Here is a 16891-nt window from a genome sequence, read left to right as displayed (position 1 = left end):
GCTTCCTTTAGCAATATCCAAATTGCATTGATTCCTTTGGTTCAGACTTATGTCTGCTTTACTGATGTGGTAAACTCAGTGAAAGTTGTCTCCGTCTATCCAAGGCAGAGACATCCTTGTTCTCGTGCATGTGTCCAGACTTCCAGTTTGTCCACATTTGAAAGGATTCATCAGTTTGGACAAACTACCCTAATGAACATGTGCATGCCTAGCAAAGCAGCTCCTTTGCTGATGTAGTAGAATGATTTCTCAAACAAAATTAACTATACAAGCAAAGAGACTTTTCTGTTGATGCAATAATACATCATTAAAAGTTCTGCCAGAGTAACTATGTCAGTTGGGAAAAAATTCCCCTGAACCAACATAGCTTTGCCAGCAAAATTTTAATTGGAGAGCTAGCTTTTAAAACAGCAAGTGAATTAGCAAGTTCCTAAAAAACACTGCTTGCTGATGAAAGAGTACGTAGGAGAAATATCACTTTACTTGCCCTGTTCTTAAACTCATGTCACAGACGTTGACTACCAGTCTCTGTGGGAGACAGTTTGGGCTAGTCCCCCTCAGTCTGTGTCACAATGGCCACATTATTGTTAAGCATGTGCCAAAATATTTGCAGGATCATGTTTCTCATACAGGTTTTCAATAGGAGCAGTATTTTTTAGTTCTGTGATGGTGTTTGTAAAAGGTACTGCAGTAAAAACATAAAACCAGACTTATATTAACTAGGCTTTTTAAAATTTGGGGATAGATTTTATTATTCAGTTCTTCAAGAGTGTCAATTCCATTTATTTTGGTTTGGCCACAAAACAACGCCCTTGTGGCTGTACCCTCTGGGTTTCAGTGACGGTGGCTGGAGCAACTAAGAGGGCAAATCACTTTTTGGGAATGCTTCTGCAGTCCAAAGGTGTGCTGTAATTCCTTGTATGAACCGAGCATTGTTTAATATATGTCCTTGTCTGAAGTGTTGAATCTTAGCCTGTATGTCATCACTTTGGTGCTTGTACTTTTGCCATTGTTAAGACAGAGAAAAATACTAATGCTAATCTGCTGTTAAGGTTGTATGAGGTCTCTGTCTTGGCAGTGGGAGTAAACTCCAGCTGGAGATGCGGAGTAAACAAGTAGAACAGAAAAGGAGAAAAGCTGCTTAGAAAGTTGGTGGAGCTCTCTTCTGCTTATGGGGTCCTGGGCTGGGGACCCTGCCAATGGGCAGGCAGCATGTGGCTCATTGCCCTGTGTTCTGCCAATTTTAAAATAAAATTACCAATGCCAAGTGGAATTTTTAGCCATAGGATTTTGTGGGTGGTGTGGAGGAGAAGCCAAGCCTAGCCTATAAGTTTTGCTTAAAGTCTTAAAGCTGAACCTGTGTCTCGGCTATCCCTTCACATCTTTTGTCTGTGTTGTCCTGGGGTCGTTGTCCACAGTTGGGTTTTTCATGGCAGGATTTCCACACCACCAAAATTATTTCACCTCTTGTTAGGGATCATCTTTCCCCATTTTCTCTGAATTAATTTTTGGCTATTCAATTTTGGGGCAAAATTTTTGATCTGCATTTTAGGAAAATATCCCTTTTGTGTGTTTTATGTGCAGCATACAAGGAAGCCAGTAGATGGCAATAGCAGACCAGTATAGTTAAGCCAACACAAATTTAACTCTAGGTACAAGGTTCCCATGGTTTTAAACAGGAAACATCCTTTAAATAATTCTAAATAAGATGAAAGAGGCATTTTTTTAACAAAATGGAATAAATTATTAAATTCTACACTTTCAGGAGAGTCATCTAGAAAAAGTTAAATTTGCAGTTAGTTCCTAACTCCCCTTGAAGTGGTTGGTACCTGGAAATATGTTGAACTGCTTTTCTGAATTTAGAATTAGAAACTATCAGTACTGGAAATATATTCCACACTCTTAGTGAAGGACAGAATGGCCTTTTCCCTTCATAGAGCAAAAATCTGAAAATCACTGAACAGTTGTAGAGCAGTCAGTGTCTCCGTCAAGTTTTTCCCCCAAAATTTTATGTAATTCAGCTAAATCATGTTTCCACCGTCTGTTAGTGCAGCACAGAAGGGTTAGGGAAAAGAACACATTTTCTTTGTTTCTATGCACATGATTTTGCTAATGATAAACTAAACTTGAAAGATCTGTATTCCTTAATATCACCAGCACAATTTCCTGGACACAATGTTGAGTTCATTTCCATTTTGACTTTAATTGGTGCAATTTTAAACCAAATAGTTTTGTACTTTTATCTTTTTGAGCATGAGGTGTAAGCTGAAATGATAAACAATGTTATTCATGGCTCTGAGTAGTCCTACTCTCCAAGGTTAACGCATTTTTAGAGATGAATTACCATGATTGATGGGGTATCAAAACCTGATTCTTTTCATCTTTACACATTCCATGATTATGAAGCAGTCTAATTTAAGCCTTGTGTAGTCTGTCTAGCCTGCTCCTTGTGATGGTTGCACTGCATTTAATTTTTTTAATTATTATTATCAAACTTCTCAGTTTAATTGCAAAAGATAAGATTCTGTTACTGGTATGTGCAACTTAAAAGGGCACTACTGTCTTTGGAGGTAATGAGATATTTCAGACTTTTAAGTGAATGCATTATGCATTAACTAACCTATTCTCAAACTCCATTTTAGTTTGAATGAATTGGCTTCTAATTTGGCAAGACCAAAGTTAGAATTAGTATCTTTACCTTTTATTTCTTTACCTTTTTTTCCTTTTTTCTCTACGCGGTACGTAGCTTTAGGATGTTAGATAAGAGTGAAAGTGAAAACAGTAAATATGCACTAAATAAGGAACAGCTTGCTCTGGAGTCTGAATTCTCTAGCCTAATATCGATCCACTGAGTTGCCCCATTTCTCTCTGCTCAGCTGGACCACGGGTTTACCATCAAGAGATCAGGGTCTTTGGACTACTACCAACAACCAGGAATGTATTGGATAAGGTATGAGATGGTGCAGCGCCAACAGTCAGTGTTTCCATGGCAACGTGCTGGCAGTCTCCATTAACCAGTTCCTTCAGTGGATAAACATGCTTTTTGATTTGTTATCCGGTCCATATGCTGCTTTATCAGTTTCGTTTTAATCTTGATTGAGATGCCACACCCCCTCATTCCCTTTCTTCACCCATCCCTCACACCCACATTGCCAGCTTTCCCTTCATCGCACATGCTCAGTATCAATCTCCCCTGTAGTTAAAAGGACAGTGTATATAGAAAATCTACAGATATGCTGAAGAACGCACCCTCCCCCTCCCTTCTGCTTGTTAAGGCATCTGCTTCCCCTGTGCTCCTGTTTCAAAACACACGGAGCAGCAACAGGCTCTCAGCATATATTTTCCTCTTTTTCCATGCAAGATGTGGAGCTATATACTGTCATTTTAAACCCACTAAACACAATCCTTACCTCAGACTGGACAATGCATTTGCATAACGCGGGCATAGAAACTCTCCCAAGTTCACTGAAATACAATGCATTGTATGTGCCGGTAAGCTTGTGTTTCTAACAATGCATTCCTTCTCTTTTCTTTTTAAAACCCCTCTGATACCTATTTATTTTGATTTGATTTTTTATTTTAAATATTGCATGAGTCTCTTGAATATATTTTTCTTCATTGTGTAACTGTGCCAGGGTTGTCGTTAGCTGGCTTAACCTGTGTGATAAAGTGGGGCTCTGGGTGGGAGGGGCTTTTACTGGAGCGGGGGCAAGGAGGGTTCCAGGTCTGATAGCCCACGAGAGGCCCACACACCTCCTCAATAAATCCAGAGCTCTGAAATTTCCATCAAGTGGTTACTTGCTGTCTTTTTCCTTATTACTCACAAGACCTACATTTTGATAGTTGGAGAATTTTTATAAGTTTACTGTGAGATCTGTGTTTTCTAACACTGCCTTTGAAAACTTGTCTGTGAGGGGTGTGTAAAATCTCAGCAAAGTAACCACCTTAGCAAAACAGCAGAGATGAGCACTGTGAGTGTTTCCAGTAATGTAAAACTCCCACCCTGGATCATTCCACCAAGTGCATGGATCGGGCTACAGCACGCTTTCCATAAAACCTAACGGTTCCCTGAGTGCACACTGACAACTAAGTAGTTTCTGATATGGATGTTCTGGGGAAAAAAAACCAAAACAAACCCAAAAATAAACCTATTTTTCAGGCAAAAAGTAGAAGAGTCAATCCAATTCATGAGTTGAACGCTGGCTAGCAAAATTTGAGAAAGACTCTCAGTCCAAGTGCTGGAGTGTGCAGCAGTAGCTGTAGTTCATCTAATTCCACCCTATCCACTTGTGGTGGTGGCTACAAACCCACTGACCTGCAAGGGCAGAGCAAAACCCGCTGATCTGTCTTCATGCTCCTCGGTTTTGGAGAAGGGGGACTGGGACCTGAGTTCCCAGCTTTAGATGACTGTGGGTTTGATAGTATTAGAGGAATCTTCTGCTCAAGAAGGAACGATGGCATTTTCTGTCAAGCAGAACTTTGACGGAGGGTTGCAAATTTAATGCCTGCTCTGTAAAATGGTGAGCAAGATCACATGAGCTTTATTTATCTTCCTGGAGCTTGCTATCCATGGTTAATTTACACTCTTTCTCCAATTTACATTTTTTTATTTTACATTAAAAAGGGAAAAAAAAAAAAAACAGGCAAAGAAAGTGTTTCCATTTTCTACACACAATATTAGCATATTTTAAAACTCCTGCTTCAGGGGAAACAGGTCATCAGAAACTGTGAGAAAAGTGAACATCTCCTAAAACTGGCCTTGACTCAGTTTAACTGCATAGCCCAGGTTTTGAAACAAACCATATGCATTTTGAAGAGGTAGGGGGGAAGGCTCTAGGTCTGCAACTTGGTAAATAAATAAAGCTAAAAAAAAAAAAAAGGTCATTTGACTAAAGCACTAGTAATGGCTGCCATCAGCATACAAAATGACACATCCCTGAATAATGGGCTGGAGCAGATGGGCGATAATCTCTCTTATTCACACATAAACTGCTCTGTTTTCCAGCTGGGGGCAGTAACAACAATGTTTATAATTAGGGTTTTCTAAACTGTGCACCTAGTGTGGAAAGGCGAATTGGGAGATCAGGGCTCCTTGGCGTGGACGCTTAATTAGGAAATCCTCTGTGAGGGGGTGCAGTGGACCAGGCAATGCCGTGTGTTTGGACCTCTCTCATCTCCCAGAAACATGCAGCTGTTGCGATGAACCACGTTTGAGTCTAAGTAAAACCATTTTGATACAGTAAATGTTTAGTTTTTAGTAGTGCAGATGCAAAGCATATGAAAAGGTTCATCAATTCATGCCTATAAAACAAATAATTTATCACAGGCACATGAAAATTAATCTGAATTCACAAGTACAGCAAAAAATGAAACCATGTCTCAAGGAAAATACTCCCTCTGTTAGTGTTTAACTACTCGTTTCTTCTGCACTCCTCTTCATTTTTATCTGTAGTTACTAAAAGTCTTCTAAAATACTTTTAAAATTGCACTATTTCCTCCTTCAACAACCAAAAAACTTTGTCCTTTCTCTGCCTAAAAGACTTGTGTTTTCAAAGACTTTCAAAGTCCTGTTTTTTCTGAGTGTCTTCTGCATCCTCTTTAATTCCATTTCAGTGGGATAATACATGCAGAAGTGACATGTTTTTTTAAGATACAGCAGGAGTTGTTGTAGCTGGCATGAGCTATAATGCCTGAAAAATCTTTCACAGTTCCTTGAATATGAGGATCAGGGAAAACACAGGGACAAAATCAGTAAAATCATTTGGACCCCAGACTAATACATGTTTTAAAACCAATCCACCAAATGTTGTTGGAACATCAGCTCTGCAATCAAAGGTGCAGTAAAGGCCAAAGCAGCATCAGTAGGGGACAAGTCTTGGCAGTCCCAGTTTAAACCCTGAAGATTGGACTGATTCAGAAAATCAAAGGAGCACCAGAGTGGTTGCATCCAACAGAATATTAGTAGAAAACGTCAGTATATGTAGTAGTATGTATACATATACACACATATATTAGTATAGAATATTATGGTGTGTTATTTTCTATATTTCCAAGACACTCTAGAAAAGCAAAATGGGCAAAATAAAATCCAGGAGTGTACGGAAAAGTCATTAATGATCTATCTATATAATGACAATAGAAAGGAGATGAGTTACATTGGATGCTTAACAAAATTATCAGTCTAGTCAATATTAAATTAATAAATACTAGATTTATTACTGTCACAGTTAAAAATCTATCTAAATAGGTAATTTGAAAACCCATGATTACATCCTCTGTGTTTGGTTCCTAGTTCATATTACTTTGCATCTGTTGAGTTACTTACACCTGTCCCAAGTGGATACAACACACTTTCAAGTCAAAAGTTACAGCCAGACATCTTGATGATGGGACAAGGAAGCTGGGAATCAGGCTTGCTATCTGTAAAGTGCCATTTTTAATAACATAAAACCCTCTGTAAAGTGAATATTGGTAAATACAGGCAGATACCTAAAATAATTTAAAATCTCTTCTCCCAATCTTTGAGTGAAAAACCCACAACTGATTTACAAACTATAAATAAAATTCACTCATGCAAACAACTTGGCACTAACTCTCTTCCACGTGTAATTGAAACCAGCTGAGGAATCGTGTCTCCAAAAAGGGGGATGTCAAAGAGTAAACACAAATTCAAATACAGCAATATGAATTCAACAGTTATGTGTATAGAATACTTGTCTTTGTGTTCACTCACCAGTACAGTACAAAGCATATATCAAATTGATTTGGTTTTCTTTCTTTTTTACTTTCATTTTAGCTAAATTTCATGCCAGAGTTACATGGTGTGCTAAAGCATCGGGCTTTTGTATTTGGAGGTCTGGGTTCAAATCCACTCGATTATTTGTCCCCTCGATGTGGTCATTTGCACGTCTCCAAATCACTGTGTAACTCGACTTGGTTATACCTTGTGCCTGAGGGACTAAAAATACCATGAGTGTCTCGCTCCTGGACTGACGTGCATTGCTAAGTTTGAAGTACTCTCAAAAAAGTGTCTTGATTCATGAATCAATCACACTTTCGTAAAAAAAAATATATATATAAATATATATAGTGTATATATAAATATATATATATATAAAACCTGAGAAACCCATGGAAAATAAATTTTAAAAAAAGATGAGACTGAAGGGCTGCCTGGCTTGTGCTACAAGCAATGTTTAATGGTCATTTTTACAGCAAGGAAACTTGTCAATGTGTAAGGCCACTAGCTGGAAGTTTAAGGAAATATGATAAACTTATCTAGGTGTGAGCATTTAAATGTGTGTATAAAACTGTGGATATAAAAGAATGTACTGGAAGAAAAATACCAGTGTTTCAATACGTATAATTATCTAATTCCACATGCTAAACAAAGCTTCATGAAAATTGCTAACAAAGTGCAAGTATGCCCCTGCAGAATAAAAGCAAGTGGAGGGAAGGGTTTCTTAGATTAATGTGTGAACAGCTGCATCCCCAGTTTAGTCTCCTGGCTGGTATGGACTAAGAGGCAAAATTCACATTAATGTTCTTTTATTAATGAAACTAATATATATATATATATTTGGTGGCCAGCAGTAAATTAAGACAAGTGAAAAGAATAACAGTCACTGCTCACTTTCATAGAATTCAGTTTCTTTAATCCAGTAATTACTGGCCTGACAGAAAATATCATCCCACAGCTAAAATAAGGCTCTTCCCATTACAAATCCACCACAGATATCAAAGCAGTTGTAGTTTTTGAAAATCTGTTCCTAAATACACAGTGCAGCGTTTTCCAAGATAAAAAATAAAATCACATGGCTCAGGAATCCTATAACTTCAAGTGGTAGAAATCAGGATGAAGACACTCTTTAAGGAAAAATCCTGGAAAGATGCTAACTGCACCTTAATATGTCAGTGACAGAAACAACTGTTGTTTTAAAAACAAATTTTTAAATAATCCTCTGTTACTACAAATTAAATGCATTTCCAAAAATGGTTTGGTAACCATTTGGCACTGGATGTCAGGATTACTAAATGTTGATGCAAAATACATTAGTGCTTAATGAAGTACTTCAAACCCATCACTACCAAATTATTAGAGGCAATCCACTTATCTTCTCTCAGATAAGAAGCTCTACATTTTCTCTTATGGACTGCAGGAGGGCAGCTGCATATCTTAAGTAAGAATGCTGTCTTTACATTTTAGTTGCCATTACTCTCATATAGTGCTTAAAGTTCTCAGTCTGTAACCTAGAGCCAGGAAGAGTAAAATGTCAAAATGTGTTAATGAAAATCTGGGATTTGCAGCCCTGTGAAGCATAAGTGCACTTCAGAGCCTCCTATTATTTATTGAAAGAGTAGCTTGAAGCAGAAATGCTCTGGAAATCCATAATGGACTGGTTCATGCACCGGCGAACCACCCAGATGAACAGCAGGTGAAAAAATGCATCCATTAAACCAAGGCAATGCGTAAAAGAGGCCTTTGTTACAAAAACATCAATAATAGTGAAAAACCTGATTTTTGGAATAGGTCCATGTGCACAAGAAAGTACAGTAGGTGAAAATCACACTTACAAAACACACGCAGTCAGTACTCATATGTATCTATCTTACCATCTTCTCTGTGTTCCAAAGGATGGATCCATCTTATTTAGAAATTCTTTAGAGGTGAAAAGTAACTGCAACATCATTAAATGAAAAATGGCATTTTTGCAGAATGCAGAGGCACAATACCATCAGCAGTGTATTACACGCTGGAAGAGTCAAATGTCATTGGAACATTGGGCAAAATAACCCTGTTCTTGCAAGTTCTGTAGGGCCTGAGCACTCTGTTTGTGGCCAGAAGTGCCCCGTTTTGTAGTTCTGACATGGTAAACACTAAGCATTAGAATAAGACCTGTGTATTTTTGCTTTCACTGGGTAGATACTGACCTCTTTGACTCTCTGTGACTTTTTAACTGTTTATTCAATAAGCTCTTTGGGTGAGAAAGGCTCTGGATGTCTCTCAGCCCGGGAGAGTAACCATAATAATGGCCTGTTCTCTAGAAATATGTCTTTACTAACACTGATTAGATCAAGTCCAGGGAAAACACTGGACAAAAATGTAAAGAAAAACAGTCACAAAATATCTCATGAAGTTCCTGAAGTCTTAAGAAGCCAGAAATATTTGGCCCTACAAACTACAGCAGCATAAGGTGCTAGATTAGGTGAGACCCTCAGGGGGTTTTTGCTTAATATCTTTTATTATTAAGGGAAGGAGTGCTTTTATGTATATTTAAACAAATAGATTTAAAGAACAGTCTCTAAAGCTTTTCCAACAATCATAGTAAGATAATATCTTGGGGTTTATTTTTGAAGACATCTTTGAAAAGATGTCCTGGTACCCAGTTATCTTTTTCCTTTATAAGAAACAATATCCTAAAAAAACAATTTTCTGATACATTCCCTTATGTATAAGTTATCTAAATTTAAATACCTTCAGATTTTACGTATACATTTGCCATTCTCATGTAGTAGGTTTTAAAAATAAATTCTGAATTTAATACAAGTATTTTTATTTATTTAACAAGAAATGTTTAAATTTCTCTGGAGAGAGTATCTATTACCACAAGATGATGTGATGTGGTTTAAACTTTAAATAAATGCTTATTTCCTGTAAGCATAAAAAATATCCTTTAAATGGAAATCTGTATTTTATAGAGGAGTAATATATGCCATTCTTTTCAATTTTCACACAAAATTACATACTGTAAGCAGTATATTCACTGTGTGTAAAAGATCTAGGTATTCTTCTGTTTCACATTAAAAATAATCAAAACCTGAATTGGTTCAAGGTTAAGAAACGTAGAAGGCATTGAAAATACTAATTAGAGCTCTTAACCAAAAGATAGCAGTAAACAAAAAATTTTTGGCAGATGTAAAGTGTTGGATTTTGTAGCAATTATTATTTAAAACATAGGGATGTACTTATCAAAGTGGATCATTTACCCTTTTAAAGTAGTGCTATATAGGTTCTAGACACAAAAATAATAGTTCAGCAATATAGCCTAACTAAATCCATTTGCTGTAGTAGTTCTGTACTCTGATCCATCCTTCTGTCTCTTTTACATCATTATTGAATGCTGGTTGCATTATTTGAAAGCATGGATTGCTATAATGCTATCCTGCACCAGTATGATGGATTTCATTTTCATTTTAGTCTCAAAACTATGTTGGCTATAAATACATCTCTGCTCTCCTATGAGGCTCACACTGTAACTGGTAAATTTTCTAGAGAAATCAGTCATGCATATCTTAAGAGAACACAATAAATCCTTTGAAGCAGAATAACCTTTTGGCTGCATTCCTTTAAACAGACCTTTTCATTATAGGGACAAGTTTTACAAGCCTTACGAGTGAAACCTATTCACTTCTCAAAGTTATGTTTGCTTCCAGTGCCATGATCAGATACTTGATTGCATTTTGTATGTTGTCTTACTGGTTACCTGCCTTTTCCCATTTAGCTTTTTCCAAAGCAGCCATGGCTTGGGATTTAAGGAGGCAGCCCTGCTTCAGAAGCGGCTAACCATGTGTCAAAGTGCTCTTGCTGAATCAAGGCCATCCTGTTGAAATTATAATTTTACAGTGATTTCAGGGACTGCAGTCTAAGATCCCATAATCAAGAAGAAAGCAAAACCCAGTCCTGTGCTTGAAACTGATAGTCAAACTAGGCTACCCTTACTAGGGTTGAAGTTTCACCTCGTAAGTGTGCCATAAAAGCAGAAGAAAGAACGTGGCTAGAAGTTACAGCCATCTTATTAAGAACTGCGTTCTCAGTAATGGCAGAATAATCAAAAAACAATGCCCATCCAGTAAATATTGCTCTTCCCCATTCCTGGCTATCTTAGCTAGACGTGGATAAAACTAGTGGAGTATTGAATTCAGTAGACCTTGGTTAACAGGAAGAGACAGTGTGGTCAGGTTGAACAGGTCTTTCCATCAGAGCTCTTCAGCGTTCTCCCTAAGAACATCCATTGAGCGGCATGATGTGTCAGGGAGCTGGGCTAGCTCCCTTCGGTGTTTGTTTTTCTCTCTTGTCTGACAACTTCATCACAATCCATCTTTGTTAGCTGATTGCACTGACTTGAACACGGGTGAGTGTGTATCAGCCTTCATTAGGTCAAATTAAAGACAAGTGTACATCTCTGCCTTGCCTGTAGAAACAGATTTATACTTTGAGAAGGGTGGGGGGAAGGTCACTTGGTATTTGGCTTGAAATTTGATCCTGTTAAAGGATGAAATTAATAACATCCAGAAGTAGAACATATGGCATCCATATATATGGGACTGTATCTGCTTGATGATGTCACGCTACCTCTTAAGGTTTGGGAAATGCACTTTTTCAAGCATTTAGCTGTGTTGTGGGCTCAACCTTTCAGACCTGACTGAGACAGAGCAGGCTTAATTTGGTCTGAACATTTATTATCCCTGGTATTTGCAGGCCACATAAAACCTCATGGTTCTGATTATCTTTGCATTTCACACACAGCCTAATTTCATTTATTCTTATTTTATGCCCCTGCCAGACCACCGCTCTTGATAAGGAGAGGCAGGTTTTCCGACGAAGACGCAACCAGGATGTGAGGGGACGTTACAAGGCTCAGCAAGCTCCACCTGAACTCAACTCCGAATCGGAAGACTATTCACCAAGTTCATCCGAGACTGTTCGCTCACCTAACTCACCCTTTTAATAAAACACTTTTTCTCAAAAGTCTTGGCTTTAACCCTTTGAGACCCTGAAACTGCTTCAGGCCTGTGTGGAGTGAATACAGCTGATCTATCCAGCAGTAAACGCTAGGATGGTAGAACACAAAAGGGTGCTCACAGAATCTTTGTAAGAATAATTTCCTAATTGGTTGAAATACTTGTTCTCTGTTTAGATTGCAACTTGCTGCTAATAAGATCCTCAAAGGGTTAAGGCTATTTTGCTTTTTTTATTTAAAGATAGAAGCAGTGAATGTTTTCATCAGTGGAGCTAGGAACTGCAGTATGTAATTTTAGCACATGTTAACCCTCTGAGTAAATGATCACCTTAAATCTTGACAACCCATATTAGGGTTTTATTCTGGCTTTTTTGCTTTTATACGCACATATCTTTTATAGTATCCTGAAGTTCCTTGCCTGTTTCTGGCCAAAAAATATATCAAATGTACTATTGCTTAGGAATTATAAATATAGGCTTAAAAATGAAAATAAAATTAAAACAAATGGTATCTTCTGCAGCAGCTCATTCCAAACCTGCATCGTACTTCGACACGGAGTGACTGTTATTGGAGGATATGATGCAGGGCTAAGTGGGAAATTCAGTTTAGGGCATTCTCATGGTTTACAGAAGATGACATGATGATGGCCAGAAAAGATTGTTTCCATGTAGTTTGCTGCTAATGATAATGTTGAGTTTTGGGAAATTGCTTGAGGACATGTTCTGTCATGTAATAGTATGTAATGATCTAGTTGAGAAGTTCCTGGTTCCTTTGCATCACATTCAGGAATGTACAGGCATCCTCTCGGCATGACCTGGTTATTCCGGCAGAGCCATTTAAAAAGGTTAACACTGATGAGCATTACCCTTTAAATAGCTAGAGTACTTCTAAATCGGGGAAAATACAGGTCATTTAATATATATGTAAAGCCTAAATTGAATTAGCAGAAGTTTTGTCTTTAGAATGGAGAAACTAAAAATGATTCACCAGTATTATTTGTAATATTTAATAAAATGGGCATTTACACAGAGTATATATATATATATTACTGGTTTGTTAAAACCTAAAGACAACATTATAGCTTTTTATTTGACCATTATCATAAAGTTGGCTTCCACAGAAATATTACAGTGTGTAGACTTTTGCTTCAGATGTGATAATTTGAAAAAAAAAATGGCTCAGAATTTCACTTGAATGAAAAAAGCAACTTTCAAAACCATGTTCTAAAATAAAAAAACATTGTGAAATTTATAGTTTCTCTTATTGCTCATATAAAATAGAAGGTTTCTTCTCTAAAGTTAACGTTTTCTCACATTGTTTTTTAAGTCACATGTGGTTTCTTCTCTCTCTCCCTGCCCCCTTCTCTCTCTCTCTCTCTCTCTCTCTCTCTCTCTCTCTCCCTTCCCCAACCTTGCCCTTTATCTCTTCCTTCCTTTTTCTTTCCTATTATTCAGCCAGAAGTATCAATATACTACCCAAAATGACATGCAGATTTTCTCAGCTTTCCAGAAAGTATAAATAAATTTTTCAGGAACAGGGCAAGTTGCCCACAGTATCGTTCCCCTTCTGAGTGGTGTTTTTCTCATGGAACTGTCCATATGAGCAGTTGTGACAGACAGTGTGTACCTGCAGCCGATGGGGGCTAGTGTAAAGCTCTTTTGCACTTCTAGGTGGAAGTATCAGTTGAACTGTAAACATTCCAAGAAACATTGGAATTCTGTTTCTCCATCCTACGAAGTGCATCTTTCATTGCCTCAGACATGAAAATTTATATATTGAAAGCTCTGAAGACTTTAAACACAAGAATTTAATCTTGTGGATCTTCACACAAGTGGTATAAGTATTTCATATAGTGTTTTTTTTAATCCATCCAATATTGATAATCTAGAAGTGAGATATTTAGTAGAAACTAGTTCTCCATACTTCCTGGGTTATACAGAGAGATGAGCATTCCAGGTTTGATTCATCTCACCTGATACACGCACACATTTTAGGCAGGACTCGTGTTTTGATTAACCTATTGGGCTCACTCCATTGACTGTAGAAGGAACTGCTGTGGGAAGCTTACATCAGACACCAACTTCAGATTATGAGTTTACTAGAAAGTCATTTAAGCCATCAGGAGTCTGATCCCTGAATGCATGTCTGTGGCCAGAAGGCCTGTGTATGGCCTCTGTTACTCTGTCTGGAACCTGAGTAACAACATTTTAAAGCAAGTTAAGCAAATAAGGGAACTCCACTGGGGCTGGAGGTGAAGGGACAAAGGAACTGCCATGCAAAAGTTCTCGGATTTTAGGTTTTAGGAAAGGGTTGTATCTGTGTGTCAAATCCTTGACTATAACCATCCAACCCTTGACTCATTGTGAAGATGCTCAGTAGATTGGGAACAACCACTGCCATCTTAATGGTTGTGCATTCATAACTTTTGGATGGGACAAGGATGATTTTCGATAGGGTGAAAACTTCAGTCAAGATAAAGCCTTCCTTGCCACTACCTCCCAAATTTACAGTAGGTCAGAATCTGGCACAAGTTTGACCAGCACTGATCTTCCCACATTTTATCACATCCTTCCCTTTAGAAGAGATACAGCTCAGCCATGTAAATGCAAGGCATACATGTGGTAGTAAAAAAGTGTCCATCAATACCACATGCTCCTTGACTATTGTGAAAATTTGGCAGTCTTAAAGCAAAAGCCAATGTTCATTCTTCTTAATTAGAGAGGGAAGTCATGAGAAAAAAAAAAGTTTCACCTTATGCATGAGAAATATTTAAACACCCATCTGGGATTTTCCTATCACCTTTGCTTTGGAATACAGGGTTATCATTAAAATAAGATGTTTGGCTCCTTCATCCTAGACCATCTTGTATTACTTAAAATGTATGTAAAAATAATCCTAGATCCTGAAAATTCTACTCATCCCCAACATCTTATGTTTCTGATCTTAGGTTCATATTTTATGAACATAACTATAAAAATATTTCTTTAAGTTATTTTTAGGTTTGTGAGAGACTGGGTTTCAAATTGCTGATATCCTATTTTAGGTTTCAAGGAGAGGTATCTGAATATTGAAACTGTTTCAAAAGAGTTTCCAATGATGATTTAACATATATCCATATATCCATAGAGATATATTTTAATATATCCATATATATATATATATTTATGGTTTCATGGAAGTTAAAATTATTTAGGCTTGTTTGGCAGTGACTGCCATGTTTTTAATCTAACCTCTGAATTCTTGGGGATAAGACAGAATATGGGCCCCTATAAATATTTGAAACACCAATGAAAAAAAGAATCAAGTATAATAGACGATTTCTAATGTAATAATCTGGGGAAGCACATAGCACGCCGTGGTCATTTTACTGTAATACAGACCAGTCCTTATGACTTCTTTCTTCATTTCTCTTTTGAATCATTGGCTGGTATTGCTGCTAAATGTGACAACAATTGTTTTAGTTAGCAGAGATGGATGGCAGTTGTGGTAGGCACCATCCATCACCAAGGAGATGGAGACGGGCACTTCTGAAGGGTGACTCAGGTCATTTAATGTTTGGTCTCTGGAGATGCCTGACAGCCTGATCTTAGTATTAACAGGAAAGTAGAACAGGGTCACTTCCAGCTTAATTCCTCTCAATTAAATATAAGCGGGGATAACACGGCCTCTAACCTAAGTGCGATATTCCAGTGAGCTTACATGCAGTAAGCAAACTTTGATGTGAAAATGTAGTACTGGATGGCACAGGATTAGCTAAAAGGTGATGAGCTGGGAATTGTCTCATCTAGATGTAGCTGTCTTAGAGTTAAGCATCTAATATAGGGCAATAATCTAAGCTTCCTGTGTAGGTGCTGGAGACTGGCTTCTCTAATGGATAATTAAAATTCTAGGATGGATTAATCACCCATGAGATGAGGTGCCTAGCCCAAATATATTTAAAACATGATTTGTTAAAAGTCATGACATATAAATTAGTATTTCTGTAAGATAAAATTTTTATAGCATTAATGTACAAAAAATCCAGAATACTATGGTTCTACTCAGAGGGTTAACAGAAAAGCACTAGGCATGCTGATTACATTGGTGTATCCAAACTGCTTTGCTTTTTTAGCCAGTGTTTGCTGATTTTTTCAGAAAATTCTTGAAAATCTTCAAGTTTGAAATAATTTAAGTGTTGTTGTTTAAGGAATTTCTATAACCAAATTAATCTTATTTTTAGCTCAAGTTATCACAGGAATAATATGTATCATTGATGCAGTGTAAGTCTGTAGTTACCAATTTTATTAATTCCACAAGTGATTCCAGAAATCTGTCTTTTTTTAAGTACTTACTCTAGAGCTTACAATGGTGACATAGGTGACTGAGACTGTCCTTCTTATTGGTAAAAAAACAATATTGTATTTCAAGAAAGTCCTAAGAATCAGCTTTTCAGTTTGGTAGTGTACTAGTTAGGGGAAAGCTATCTCATTACATGCATTGTGTAAATCATCTTTGTAGATGAAGATTGTTCATATTAATGAACACATTCTTTTTTCCTTGACATTGTAGCAGAAACTGTTTACTTGTTAATGAACAACCAATACATTAATTTGCTTCAGACTGTTAGAGGGGAAAGTGAGATTCCAGTCATTGACAATGTTATTGCTTTACAGTAGCCCTCATCTAATTTAAATGTGGTGCATACTACAATAAGCAAAGCCAAACCTGTGAATAAACTCCTGAAAAAGCCTGGTGGGTCTTTATTCAGTTGGGTGCTCACATACAGTAGCATGTGACAGCAGGAAGGCTTTCAAGAATTGTTGAAATGAAAGCGATATATCCACAAATAAGAGCTAAATTGCAATCCTTTCCCTATGGGGCATATGTGTTTGAAAAGAAAAAATAAAGAAAAGGAAAGAAAAATTGGCTCAGAGGTTTGCAGTGGTACTATATTACCACAGGGCAAGTACATTAAATCATTGTTATTTACTAGCCTGGGGTATATGCTGGAAAATGGCATCTTTTTTTATTTAGTTTAGATTGTGGGCAGGGAGAGCTTTCCTCATATTATTGCAGTGCTTGCTAGTGCTGCCATGGTTAAGGCTGTGTTAGTATTTCCATTATAAACTCTTAGTCTCAAAGGTTTTTAGTTTGATTGTAAAAATTTGCTT

General features: G+C 37.3%; 1 protein-coding gene across 3 annotated transcripts in view; it reads left to right on the top strand.

Annotated features, from left to right (window-relative positions):
- DCLK1 (doublecortin like kinase 1) overlaps positions 1-16613 on the top strand; it is a 232596-nt gene extending 215983 nt beyond the window's left edge. For 2 of the 3 annotated variants that reach the window (XM_063394799.1, XM_063394801.1), the window contains one exon: positions 11565-16613. In XM_063394799.1, the coding sequence (XP_063250869.1) occupies positions 11565-11729 (165 nt within the window). In that variant the 3' untranslated portion in view covers positions 11730-16613. Of the gene's footprint in view, positions 1-2876; positions 2951-11564 lie in introns of all 3 variants that reach the window. The other variant, XM_063394800.1, reaches the window with a different exon arrangement.
- The last annotated feature ends 278 nt before the right edge of the window (positions 16614-16891 follow it).

This window comes from Prinia subflava, chromosome 3 (assembly GCF_021018805.1).
Source record: "Prinia subflava isolate CZ2003 ecotype Zambia chromosome 3, Cam_Psub_1.2, whole genome shotgun sequence".
NCBI classification, from domain to species: Eukaryota; Metazoa; Chordata; class Aves; order Passeriformes; family Cisticolidae; genus Prinia; species Prinia subflava.
Note: the sequence above shows the minus strand (reverse complement) of the source record. Positions and strands in the feature narration are given on the sequence as shown.